At 39.2% G+C, this 12,417-nt stretch overlaps 1 protein-coding gene across 1 annotated transcript in view; it reads right to left on the bottom strand.

Moving 5' to 3' along the window:
- Positions 1-12,417, bottom strand: part of INTS4 (integrator complex subunit 4) — a 118,708-nt gene that overhangs the window by 11,857 nt on the left and 94,434 nt on the right. Inside the window, exons 17-19 of the mRNA XM_047071285.1 lie at positions 9,907-9,987; positions 7,032-7,162; positions 1,755-1,814 (exon numbers count right to left, since the gene is read on the bottom strand). Of these exons, the coding sequence (XP_046927241.1) occupies positions 1,755-1,814; positions 7,032-7,162; positions 9,907-9,987 (272 nt within the window). The remainder of the gene's footprint in view (positions 1-1,754; positions 1,815-7,031; positions 7,163-9,906; positions 9,988-12,417) is intronic.

Genomic DNA, 12,417 nt, shown 5'->3' with positions numbered 1-12,417 from the left:
GAAGTGATGAACTGAAGGAGCTCATGGTCCCTGAATGAGAAAGCCAGGCACCTAGATAATTACACCTTGGTGATATGAGCATCCTGATAGCCTTGTTTATTGAATACCCCTATGTGCCAGATATACTCTTCAAGTGTTTGGCATGATCTTATTTAATCCTCCCAGCAATCCTGTGCATTGTTACAATCATTATTTTCATATTATGGATTCATTAATTAAGTTAACAAATATGTCTTTAAGACTGCAAGTGCCAACTACTATCACAGGCACCAGGGACATAACAGTGAGCAAAAGAGAAGAAAATGCCTATCTTAATGGGGCTTATATTTGTAGAAAGGAACACAGAGATTCAGAGAAAAGGATGTTGCATTGAGGTTTAAAAATGTTAAATAAACTCATTCCCAGCTCTGATTCCACAGTACTCCTGCCTTATAGAAGGGGACAGTCGAAAAATATTTCACTGAGGTAATAGCAGTGCAGGGACTCAGGGGCTGAATTAAGAAAGAATGTACAACTCTATGCAAGAGATGAGAAACTATGACATACCAGAGCTATCACCTTCCTAAAAGTCTCTTCAACCCAAATGTGCAAAAAGACTCTCCATCTTAAATCTAAAACCAAGGGCACCTGGGTGGCTCAGTCGGTTGAGTATCCAACTCTTGATTTCAGCTCAGGTCATGGTCCCAGGGTTGTAGGATCAAGCCCCACGTTGGGCTCCACACTGAGCATGAAGCCTGCTTAAGATTCATTCATTCTCTCTCTCTCTCTCTCTCTCTCTCTCTCTCTCTCTCTCTGTCCCTCCCTCCCTCCCTCCCCCTCTTCCTCTCTCCCCTGCTTGCATAGACTCTCTCAGAAAGAAAGAATGAAAGAAAGAAAGAAAAAGGGAAAGAGGGAGGGAGGGAAGAGGGAGGGAGGGAGAAAAAAAATCTAAAACCAAAGTAAGGCATGAACTCAGTTGAGATGTGAAGCTAGGATCTTAAAGAGCCAAACTGGAGTGTATCATCTGCTAGAGAGCAGCACCCACTGGTGAAGCGTGGTATTGCAACTCAGCCCTACAGGAAGCTATCTCACCCAGATGAAGACTCAAAAGTATAGTCATGTAAACTTCAGGTTTGATGAAGTTCATGGGGGCAGGGATAAGGGGTGGAAGAATGAAATATCTGACTTAATAAATATTAGACTATAAAATCCTATAAATTCTTTCCTCCTAGTATTATATTGCCAGTACATCACATGTCTAGTCACCAATTCAACTACCACTTCTTTGCTAAGCCTTCCATTCATCTACTAGATCTGTTTTAACCAATTTATTTCATACAGAACTCTGAGAAAACATAGCTGTACTACAAAATAAAGGCTACCTACAGAATTATGGAACAATTTTTTGTAGATTACTATTGTTGAATTTCCATATTTCTCTATAAAGAACAGTGGTGAAAAGAACTTTTTTGTTGAGATTTTTCAACAAAAAAGTTTGTTTTACCATCTAGATACTTGTCTTTTTGTGGCCCAGCTGAATGTTGAATCCAAATGATTCCCGATATTTTTACTGTACCACTGTTGCACATTTAGCTAAGTTTAAAGAAGTTTACATACCCCTAAAAAAAAATGCGCGAGGGCACACTGCCACAGATAACAGGTTGGATGCGTGGGTTAAACCAAGGATTCTAGCTTCTGATTGCTCTTGTTGCCCTCTAAGTGCTGTTATCTGCATAACCAGGAGTCAGTAAGCTAGATGGTAATGAAATAGTTACCTCTGAAAAAAGTCCACTTCCTGTAAAAACTTTTCACACATCCCAAATAAGGGGTCAACTCTGTAGAAAAAGAGAAAAACAAACATACATACATATATTTGGCTTACATAATCTTCGAACTGAGGAATGAGGACCAAATTCCCAGAAACCTGAGCCTACGTGAAAGGAAATCAGAGGATTACACTATCAAAATTATCTCTAAACGGAAGAGCAGATTCCTAATGGACCTAGGGGGAAAATATCTGCCAGAATGCCAAGACCCAATTAAAACACTTCAGTGGCTATCAGGCTCAATGAACACTCAAAATCAAGGGCTATCATAGACCGTGCCTGGCATCAGACTCACTAAGGATACAGGGCAGAAGCACAGCTTGCAGGCAATCCAGCGCCATGTTCCTCCCCTGCAGGAGTCCTCAACGCACTCCATTCAGCCATCCACAGAGCTGTCTGGGAGCTGTGATCTTGCCGTGGACAGACAGCTCAGGTACAAGGAGATGACATCTACGTCAGTTGAGTTTGGAGACCAGCCTGGATTAGAAGCCTCATGCTCCATAGGTGCTAACATCTCTTGAAACAAATCCATAGGCATACCCTTCCAGGGTCCCCACAAGGGATGTGCCCAGTTAAAAGAATCACTGCACTCAGTAGAACCCAAAGCTATGGTGTCTGCATCAGGCAATTACAGTTTACTAATAGTCCCTTCTGGTCTATATGCAGTTTTCTCAGTGACAATTTTTATGATCACAGTGTTACCTAGTAAATACAGTTGATATACCAGGTTTCCAGGGAATATACCTAGAAAGTTAACCAAAGGTCAAATTCTCATGCAGAAGGGGAGAAGTGTTGTTACTACTTTGCCCATAGACAGGACTATGTTCTTTCCTCTCTTGGCTTCTCTGGCTTCACAGCCACTCATTTTCTTTTTATTTCTTGTAATTTCCAAATGAAACTTTGTATTTATTTTCATTAATATTGTATTCATTAGAGGAGTAAAATTCCAGTGAGGAAAAACAGACAAATACTCTCTCCTTATATAAAAACATGCAAGAAAAGGGTGTCAAGGTTCTTAATAACCTAGTTTAGTCTTTCTACTAAAATGTAAGCTCCATGAGAGCAGGGACTTTTATATTAATTATTTTGATATATATTTTCTGGCACAAGCAACTATTCAATAAGTATCTGTTGAATGAATAAATGAGAAATGACAAATGGAAACTTACTCTACAAACAACATGCATTTGAATTCTTTTCCTAAAGAACAGGTAGCACTTGAAACTTTCTGAACTCTGATAAACTACCAGAAATGGAACTGCAATCTGACAGTGAGGTTCACACACTAAAGATCTCCAGGAGTAAGAGGGCTGGAAAGGAGACCTCAGGAGGGGGTAAAAAGAAAACAATTCAGCCAAGCAGTATCAATGTGGGGTCTGCCTATATAGAGTCATCTTGTAGAACTTCCCAATAGTAAAACATAAAATAGATTTGGGAACTACCTCCAAACCCCAAAACAGACCAAGAAGCCTCACCTACATGCTATATGAAGTAGGCCTTTATCACTAAGAACCTCCACTTTTTTCTCGGGGTAAGGAAGGAAAGCAGAGGAAAAGTAAAGTCCACTGGGAAACCAAACACTGATCTACTTCCATTTATAAGTATGCAAAGACAATGGAAAATCATTAGATGCTATGATCAGGGCTGTAAAGGAGACCAAGCAGACCTCAGTGAGAGAAAGTCAAGGCAAGAAAGCTCAGAAAATCTTTTTTTTAATTCTAATAAATAACCTCAGTGAGATTAAAGAGGAGATCTGAAAGGATACTGCACTGATAAAGCAAGAGAAACGGCTATGAAAAGGGCACACTGAAGAAAGCATACTGGTAAATGAACAGTAATAATGAAATCAACTCAAAAGTAAGGAATACTATATTGAAAAATGATGAAAACTGAAATCATAACTTAAAAGAGCATATTGAGGGGTGCCTGAGTGGCTCAGTCGGTTGGACGTCCGACTTCGTTTCAGGTCATGATCTCGCTGTTTGTGAGTTCGAGCCCCGCGTCAGGCTCTGTGCTGACAGTCCAGAGCCTGGAGCCTGCTTAGGATTCTGTGTCTCCCTCTCCCTCTGTTACTCCCCTGCTTGCATTCTGTCTTTCTGTCTCTCTCAAAAATAAAAAAGATTAAAAAAAAAAAGTTAAAAAAAAAGGAGCACATTGAGGAATTTACACAGAATATACAGTAGAAAAGCTAAGACACTGAAATTATGAGAAAAAGATATAAGGGAAAATAGATCCAGAAGACACAACATCCAGTATGGCAGACTGGAGTGGATGGAAGTAGTAGTAATTAAAGAAATAATGGCTGGGAAAAGATCCCTGAGCTAAAAGCAGAGTTTATACTTCAAAGTCCCACTGAAGGTCAGTTAAAAGCATTGAAAGAAAACACGTATCTACACACATCCTGGTAGAATTTCTGAATTCTAAACAGAGAGAAAAAAAAAGAACCAAGAAAAATAAGGAAACAAAGGAAAGAGAACCAGACTGACATCGGATATCCTAACTGTAACATTAAATACTAAACAGTAACTCAGCAACATTTACAGAGTTCTGAAAGAATTCCAATTATGCATAAGAGCAAAAGAGAGGCAGTTTCGGACATGCAGGGTCTCAATGAGTGTACCACTTACATACTTATTCAGAAAAACAATTACTAGAGAATGCACTCCTGTCAAACAGTGAATTAGAACAAGGAATTTTAGGGGTGCCTGGGTGGCTCAGTCGGTTAAACGTCTGACCAGCTCAGGTCACGATCTTGTGGTTCATGAGGTCAAGCCCCACATTGTGCTCTACGCTGACAGCTCGGAGCCTGAAGCATGCTTAGGATTCTGTGTCTCCCTCACCCCCTCCCTTCCCCTCCCCCACTCGTGCTCGCTTTCTCGCTCTCTCAAAAATTAATAAACAGAAAATTTTTTTTAAAAAAGGACAAGGAATTTTAAAAAGCAACTGTGGCACACACACACACACACACACACAAATGAGTGAGCAAGTTAGAGCTAACTCATTTTGAAAAAGTACTTATAAAGATAAAATAAGAAATACATTATAAAAACATAATAAGCTGAAACTTAATTCTGAACTATTTAACAGTATGAGACAATGAAATAAAAACACATTAGAACTTTCATCTTGATCTGAGGTGACTGTGATAAAGGTGATTCAAAAGTCTATTTAATTTTTTGTGCTGATAAGTTGAATATGTTTATTAAAAATGTAAGTAAAAATAAGTAAAAATACTATTTCTACAACTAATATAAGCTAACATTTATCAAGTGTTTAGTCTGAATGAGTCAGGCAAGTATTTTAAGAGCTTTACATATAATAATTCAATAATCCTTGCAATATCCCTATGAGGGCGAGGCAGATACTATTATTATCCTAGTTTAACTTACAGGGATCGAAATGAGGCACAGAAATATTCAGTAACTTGTCCAAGGTTACTAAGTTTCCAAATGGTGGGAATCAAGATCTGAGTCTAAGCAACAAAGAACCATAGTCCTCTTAACCCCTATCTTGTACTGCCTCTCACTTGAAAAGGTTAGAAGTAGGATCAGAACTCATGCTCGCTTCAGCAGCACATACAAGAGAAGTAGGATCAGAACTTTCAAAACCTTGCATGAAACAAAGATATAAAGAAAACAACCAATCCAGCAAAAGCCAAGAAAGGAAGGAAGGAAGGAAGGAAGGAAGGAAGGAAGGAAGGAAGGAAAAGAAAAGAAAAAAAAGAAAGGAAAGAAAAGCAGGAATGCACACAAATGGAAAATATAAATTAATTACTACAGCACAAGTAAAGACCAAATATATTAGAGTCTTTGTATAAGGACATGGAAAAATGAAATACTGTTGGGGCAAAAACAGTTTCAAACAGCGAGGCAAACCATAAGAGACTCAAGTGCAGAGAACAAGCTGAGGGTTGATGGTGGGGGGGCAGTGGGAAATGAGTGATGGGCACTTGTTGGGGTGAGCACTGGATGTTATATGTAAGCAATGAATCACAGAAATCTACCCCCGAAACAAGAGCACACTGTATGCAACCTATGTTAGCTAACTCGACAATAAATTATATGTTAAAAAAAAAAAATACTGTTGGATAAAATTTAAAGGAGGCAGAACACAAAGTATATCATTATTCCATTTATATTAATACGCACACATTTATAATGTAGATGTGTTTATCTGGCTTGGGAAGAGTCTGTTGACAGTTGTTTTAGAAGGGGTAGATTACCAGGGAACCTTCACTTAATCTGCAATATTTAAATTAAAAAAAATTTTTTTTAGTAATTATACATAAACTGAAGAATATATCTATTTTCTTTAAATAAAAAAGTGTAGATGCCAACACAAGCACCTGTCTTTGCTCAGCTGTGACTGGCAAATAGTAGGGATTAAACATTTGTTAAATGGATGTATGGCTATCTCTAAGATTAAATCACTACCAGATTTTATCAGGTCACTAGATCAAAATAAGTGAAGAAATCAAATAACATTCAGAATGTTCTTTCTGCCTCGGTATTTTTCAGTGCTTAAAAACACTATTTCCTTCTCTATGCCACATTTAGACTGACACAATCACTTGACTAAGCATCACATGTGTCCTCCACCTGGGAACAAGTTACTGCATTGTATCAAATCTACAATGCATCATTCTTAAGATGCACCTTTATTTTATGAAATAAGAAACGGACAATAAAAACACTTTCAATCAAAATATGGCAAAATCAAAATTAAAAAAGTATAAAATCAAAATTTCAGAGAAGTTAAAATTTTAAATGTGCATTTTAGAGGCTTAAAAAACCCATTCATAATCAAACAACTAGGAAGTGGAGAGGTCTGGGTTTGAACAAGGTAGTCTCACTACACTGCACATTCTCTTAATTTGTCTTTACTGCCTCGGAGAGCTTACTAGTCCCTTCAGAAGAGAAAAAATGGTTCCTGGCACTAAATTCTTAAAGAAATCTAGCAAGGACCAAAAAGAATGTCATTGTTGTCTAATGAAGTCTTATGTTGTGCTGTAGGCAACAGAGAGCCACTGGAGGGGTTTTCCAGAGACTTAATTTGTTCCAAAGATAGAACTTGGAATATCTGAGAAAATGAAGAGTTTGTATACCTCTTAGCTAATCTTTCCTAAGTATCTTTTCACTTCTCATTAACTTTGGTGAGATCTCTGAATGCATTTGGAAGCGTCTTTGAAAGGACTGTGCCTCGCTTTTAGCCAGCCACACATCTTACCCTCGAGTAGTCCGTGCTGTTACTATAAGTTGCAAGGCTTTGGCCTGCAGCCTCATGTGATGGATAATCACCACCTGTTTGTTCTCCACACCACTGTACATGAACTCCATTTTGTAGGTCTCTTCCATGATCTATAAGGAAAGGTAATTAACAATCAGTAAAAGTATCATAATGGTCTTGAGAGCAACACAGAATTCTAGGTGCAATTCTGAACTGAGTTTGTTTTTAAGTAGGCTCCATGCCGGGGCGCCTGGGTGGCGCAGTCGGTTAAGTGTCCGACTTCAGCCAGGTCACGATCTCGCGGTCCGGGAGTTCGAGCCCCGCGTCGGGCTCTGGGCTGATGGCTCAGAGCCTGGAGCCTGTTTCCGATTCTGTGTCTCCCTCTCTCTCTGCCCCTCCTCCGTTCATGCTCTGTCTCTCTCTGTCCCAAAAATAAATAAACGTTGAAAAAAAAAAAAAACTTTATAAAAAAAGTAGGCTCCATGCCTAACATGGAGACCAATGCAGGGCTCAAACTCACGACCCTGAGACTGAGACTCGACCTGAGATTAAAAGTCAGATGCTTAACCAACTGAGCTACCCAGGCACCCCTGAACTGAGTTTTAATACTGAACTGAGATATTTAAGTGCCTATGGTGAGAGAAATTAGGATAATTTGATAAAAATTAATATGTATTGTGAGAAATTACTCTAGTATATCTTACAAAAAGAGAGTAAGTTGTTTTGTTAGTTAAAAAAAAAGATTTTCGGGGGGGCACCTGGGTGGCTCAGTCGGTTAAGCATCTGATTCTTGACTTCAGCTCAGGTCATGATCTCGTGGTTTGTGAGTTCGAGCCCCACAGAGGGGGCTCTGTGCTGGCAGTGTGGAGCCTGCCTGGGATTCTGTCTCCCTGTGTCCCTCTCCTGTTTGCTATTTCTCTCTCAAATAAAGATAATACTTGAAAAAAAAAAAAAAAGACTTTTGGGGTGGCTGCGTGGCTCAGTCGGTTAAGCATCTGACTTTGGCTCAAGTCATGATCTCAAGGCTCCTGAGTTGGAGCTCTCTGTCAGGCTCTGTGCTGACAACTCAGAGCCTAAAGCCTGCTTTAGACTCTCTGTCTTCCTCTCTCTCTCTGCCCGCCCCCAACCCCCATGCTCACTTGCTCTCTCTCTCTCAAAAATAAATAAAATTAAAAAAAAAAAAAAAAGACTTTCATCTGGTAACAAAATCATCTTAGTTGATGACGTGAAGATATTAAAAGTTTAATCACTGATAAAACTGTAAAGCACTGTTTGTTACCCTTAAACTGTGGGTACAAATGAATAAACACTGTGTATGGACACCCAACCCCAGGAAAAGTCCTCAAGGATTTAGCATCAGGAACCATTAACCACGTATTAGTCATCCAGACAGACTGTTCTATGGGCCTGGTCTGTTGAAGGGAGTCTGGAGAGAGAACAAGTGCAGAAAACAATGTCTATGACCTCAGCTCAAGCCCAGTGCATTAAGCTCTTGCTCTCTTCTATCCAAATCAGCTACTCCCATCCAATGATACTTCTCTCCCGAATCTGTGCTTGTCTTCCTTTGAGGGCTTTGGGGTCAGAGAAAGGACTCCAGACTCTCCCACAACTGGCAGTAAGACAAGTTAATTACATAGTGCCTCAGTTTCATTATCTGTAAACAGGGAAGAAACAGCCCCAAAGTCATAAAATTTAAAGGATAAAATGGAGCATGGAAAGCACTTAGTACAGTATCTGGAACCTAGTGATGAGGATTCCTTTCTCCTCTTCCTCTCAGATTACTGCTCCCTGGTCCCATCCTTGCCATTCTGGAGTACTAGTCATTAGGCTCTATTCCCCTACAATAAGCCACAGAGCAGATCTGAGGAGGAATCTAGGTCAGATGAAAGATCAAGTAGAACAAGGGAAACAAAACACTGTGGGTATCAGGAGCTATGGGCTCAATTCCCTAATTCTACTCCCTATAGCTCTATGAATTTAACCTGCTGATCCTTAACTGTTCAATCTATAAAATGGACTTAATATTTATTCTTACCTAATGGGATTACTGTGATAATTAATTAAAATAGACCTGAAATTACTTAGTGAACTGTACTTTAACAATCACAGTCACCATCTTTAGCTTGCTACTGGGTCATAATGACTCGGTCATATACTGACTCCCAAACTGGAAGACATGACCCAGAGAAGAGTTCACTAAATCCCAATACCTAAGAATGAAGGGAAACAGCTCAAAGCTACACAGAAATAAATTCAAGGCAAATATAATTAAAAGCTACTTAATGAACTGAGGACAACATAAGGGGACCTTTTAACATTCAAGAGATGGTACAGGCTAAAAATATAAACAACCTCAAAATGAGTTCAGCTATACTTTCAGATAAACGATTTATGACAGTATTTATTGGATTCTAGTCTATCTAAAATACAAACTGATAATAATATATTTTTAGAACAATAAAGCATCTTAGGGTACCTGGCTGGCTCAGTCAGTTAAGCATCCGGTTTGATCTTGGCTCAGGTCACGATCTCACAGTTCGTGAGACTGAGTCCTGAGTCAGGCTCTGTGCTGACACTGCGGAGCCTGCTAGGGATTTTGTGTCTCCCTTTCTCTTCCCCCTGCCCTAGGACAGAGGGATGGAACAAAGGGAGGAAGGGAGGAAAGAAGGGAGGAAGGGAGGGAGGGAAGAAGGAAGCAAGCAAGCCAGTGCTGTGTCCCCTAATTATGCTGCTTCTCATATCACTAACTTCTGTCACAGGCTGGAACTGGGGAGGCCACAACAGAGGCGTGGAGCCATGTGAAAGCCTCTGACTCCAACTTAGATGAGACAATTCCTAGATAGAGATCCATTTGAGAAGGTCCCAATACGTTTACCTGTTTTGCTGCTGCTGAGGCCAAATCACTCTGCTTCAAATACAATGGGGCAGCCACATTCCAAAGCTTTTCTTGCAAGGCCTACACAGACAAATCAGGAGAGAAACGAACAAAGAGATCAAAAAGACTGGCATGTCATTTGAGGCTTATGTGTTTGTTTTGCTTTGGAAATCTACCGCATTAGGACTTCCTCTCAATCTTATTCTTTTAAGCTAATAAGCCCTGCCTACTATAAAGAAAGAGGAAACCAAAGGTTTGAGCTCCTCCCCATTCAATCCAATTCCTGTCCCAAAGGCCCTACATCCAGATCAGATCAGTGCTTGCAAGCAAAGGGCAGGAGCCATCCAGGTCTCACCAAAATGTGCAAGCAAGCCAGCTTCCAGGGTTCTCGTCCTTCCTTGTTCCCAGAGCCACTAGACTACCTAGGCTGCCTCGACCCTTCTTCCTTGAGCTTCCTTCCAAGCTCCTTCCATGGGGCTTTTATTTTGCCCCATGTTCACTATCCTTTGAACAGCCTATCACCTTACTGACATACCCAACCTAGAAATCAACAGGCTTTCCTAGATTCCTCCCTCTCCATCTGTGTTCAAAACGAGCATTAAGAGCCACAATTTTACCTTCCATCTCTCTCCTCTCATCTGAACGGCCCCATCTCTCAACTCTCTTATAAATCTCTGCTGTAGTCCCTTATTTTCAGTCCTTCCTCATTACAGACATAATCTAATGGCTTTACAGAAAACCTAAACTAACAATTTCCCAATAGAAGCGTAACATAAACCATATACATAATTTTATGTTTTCTAGTAGCCACATTTTTATAAGTAAAAAGAGGTAAAATTAATTTTAATAGTATAGTTTATTTAACCTAGTGTATTTATTATAATTTCACTAAAAAGTCAGTATTTTAAAAAATTAATAGTTTACATTCTTTTTTCATACCAACTCTAGGAAATCAGCGTGTATTTAGCATTTATAGCACATCTCAATTTGAACTAACGTTTCAAGTAATCAATAGTCACATGTACCTGGTGAAGATCCAGTTAAGACAGTAGCAGGTCTAAATTTATAGATACAGAAATTTTCAAATCACCCAAATCATACTACCCTTGTTTTTGAAAATTCATTGAGTCATTTCTTATATGTATGCTTTTTATATAGCTGTAGTCTCAAAGCAGAAATAATTTTGTATGCTTTTTTGGTACATAACATTAACTGTATTTTGTCATGGTGTATAATTCTTCATAAAGATCATTACTGGTTACAGAATATACTGTTGAGTAGTTGTGCCAGAATTTACTTCGCTTTTACCCTGTTATCAAACATTTGCCTGTCTTTGGTTCTAAGCCTTTTCCCCTTACCTACCCTGACACTCCATGACACTGAGTGAACTGAGTGAACAATATAGTTCTATGTTCTTCGTAGGAATATTTTCTTTTCTTTTTCTACTGTAGAAAACCGGATTCTTTTTAAAGACCTGCTTGTATTCCTTATAGAGATAAGAAGCCAAGAAAGAAGGAAGACCAACAATGACATGGCATTCACTATGTGTCAAACACTAAGCACAGGGCTCTTACACACCTTGCTTGTTACCAGTCCTTACCTAGGTAGAATTATTATTAGCTCTGTTACACAGAGGTTTGGAAAAGACAAAAAACTTTGCGAAATGGCACAGAGAAACTTTTGGGGATAATGGAAACGCTCTACATCTTGACTGGTGGTGGTTACACAGGTATACACATCATACACATTTGAAAGAATCTATCTAGCCAAACAAGAGCTGTTTAAATCCCAACCCATTTCAGTATACACACCCACCTCCACATATATACACACACCTGCAAAGCCCTAAGCTCACATATCTTAAAGTGAGAAATAATTTCTAACTACTCCATTTACTCTGACTTTAGTCAAATATCATAATTACTTCAGGGGCGCCTAGGTGGCTCAGTCGGTCAAGTCTCCAACTCTTAATTTCCATTCAGGTCATGATCTCACATTCGTGAGTTGGAGCCCCGCATCGGGCTCTTGCTTCCAGTGCAAAGCCTGCTTGGGATTCTCTCTGCCCCTCCTGCATTCATGCTCCCTCTCTCTCAAAATAAATAAACTTAAAAAAAAAAAGAAAAAAACTTAAAAAAATATAATAATCACTCTAAAGAATAAGTAACTAAAGACGCTTGGAACTAAAGCCAAGATAAAGGCATATAAAGTAAGAGGGGTCCCCTGAATCCTAAGCCTAAATTTAGAGAACTCTACTGCAGAAGCTGAAAGCTACTGAACTAATTGAACACATTTTCAACTCAGCAAACTGAAACAGCTTCTTGGTTACCAACTTTGTGTGTGTATATATGAAATCTGACCACCCAGCAAGGTGGCCATTTTAAAAGCAATGAAATCAACCTTTGACTAATAAGACTTCGACAAAGTAAAACTGGCATTTTAAGAAAATAATATAAAAGTTCTATGCTAATCAAATTATAAAAACCAATTTCAAATCCATGATTCTAATGAAAA

This window comes from Lynx rufus, unplaced genomic scaffold (assembly GCF_022079265.1).
Source record: "Lynx rufus isolate CCGP_SWC_20201006 ecotype Redwood Valley unplaced genomic scaffold, mLynRuf1.p SCAF_9, whole genome shotgun sequence".
Lineage (NCBI taxonomy): Eukaryota > Metazoa > Chordata > Mammalia > Carnivora > Felidae > Lynx > Lynx rufus.
This window is presented reverse-complemented; position numbering and strand designations above follow the sequence as displayed.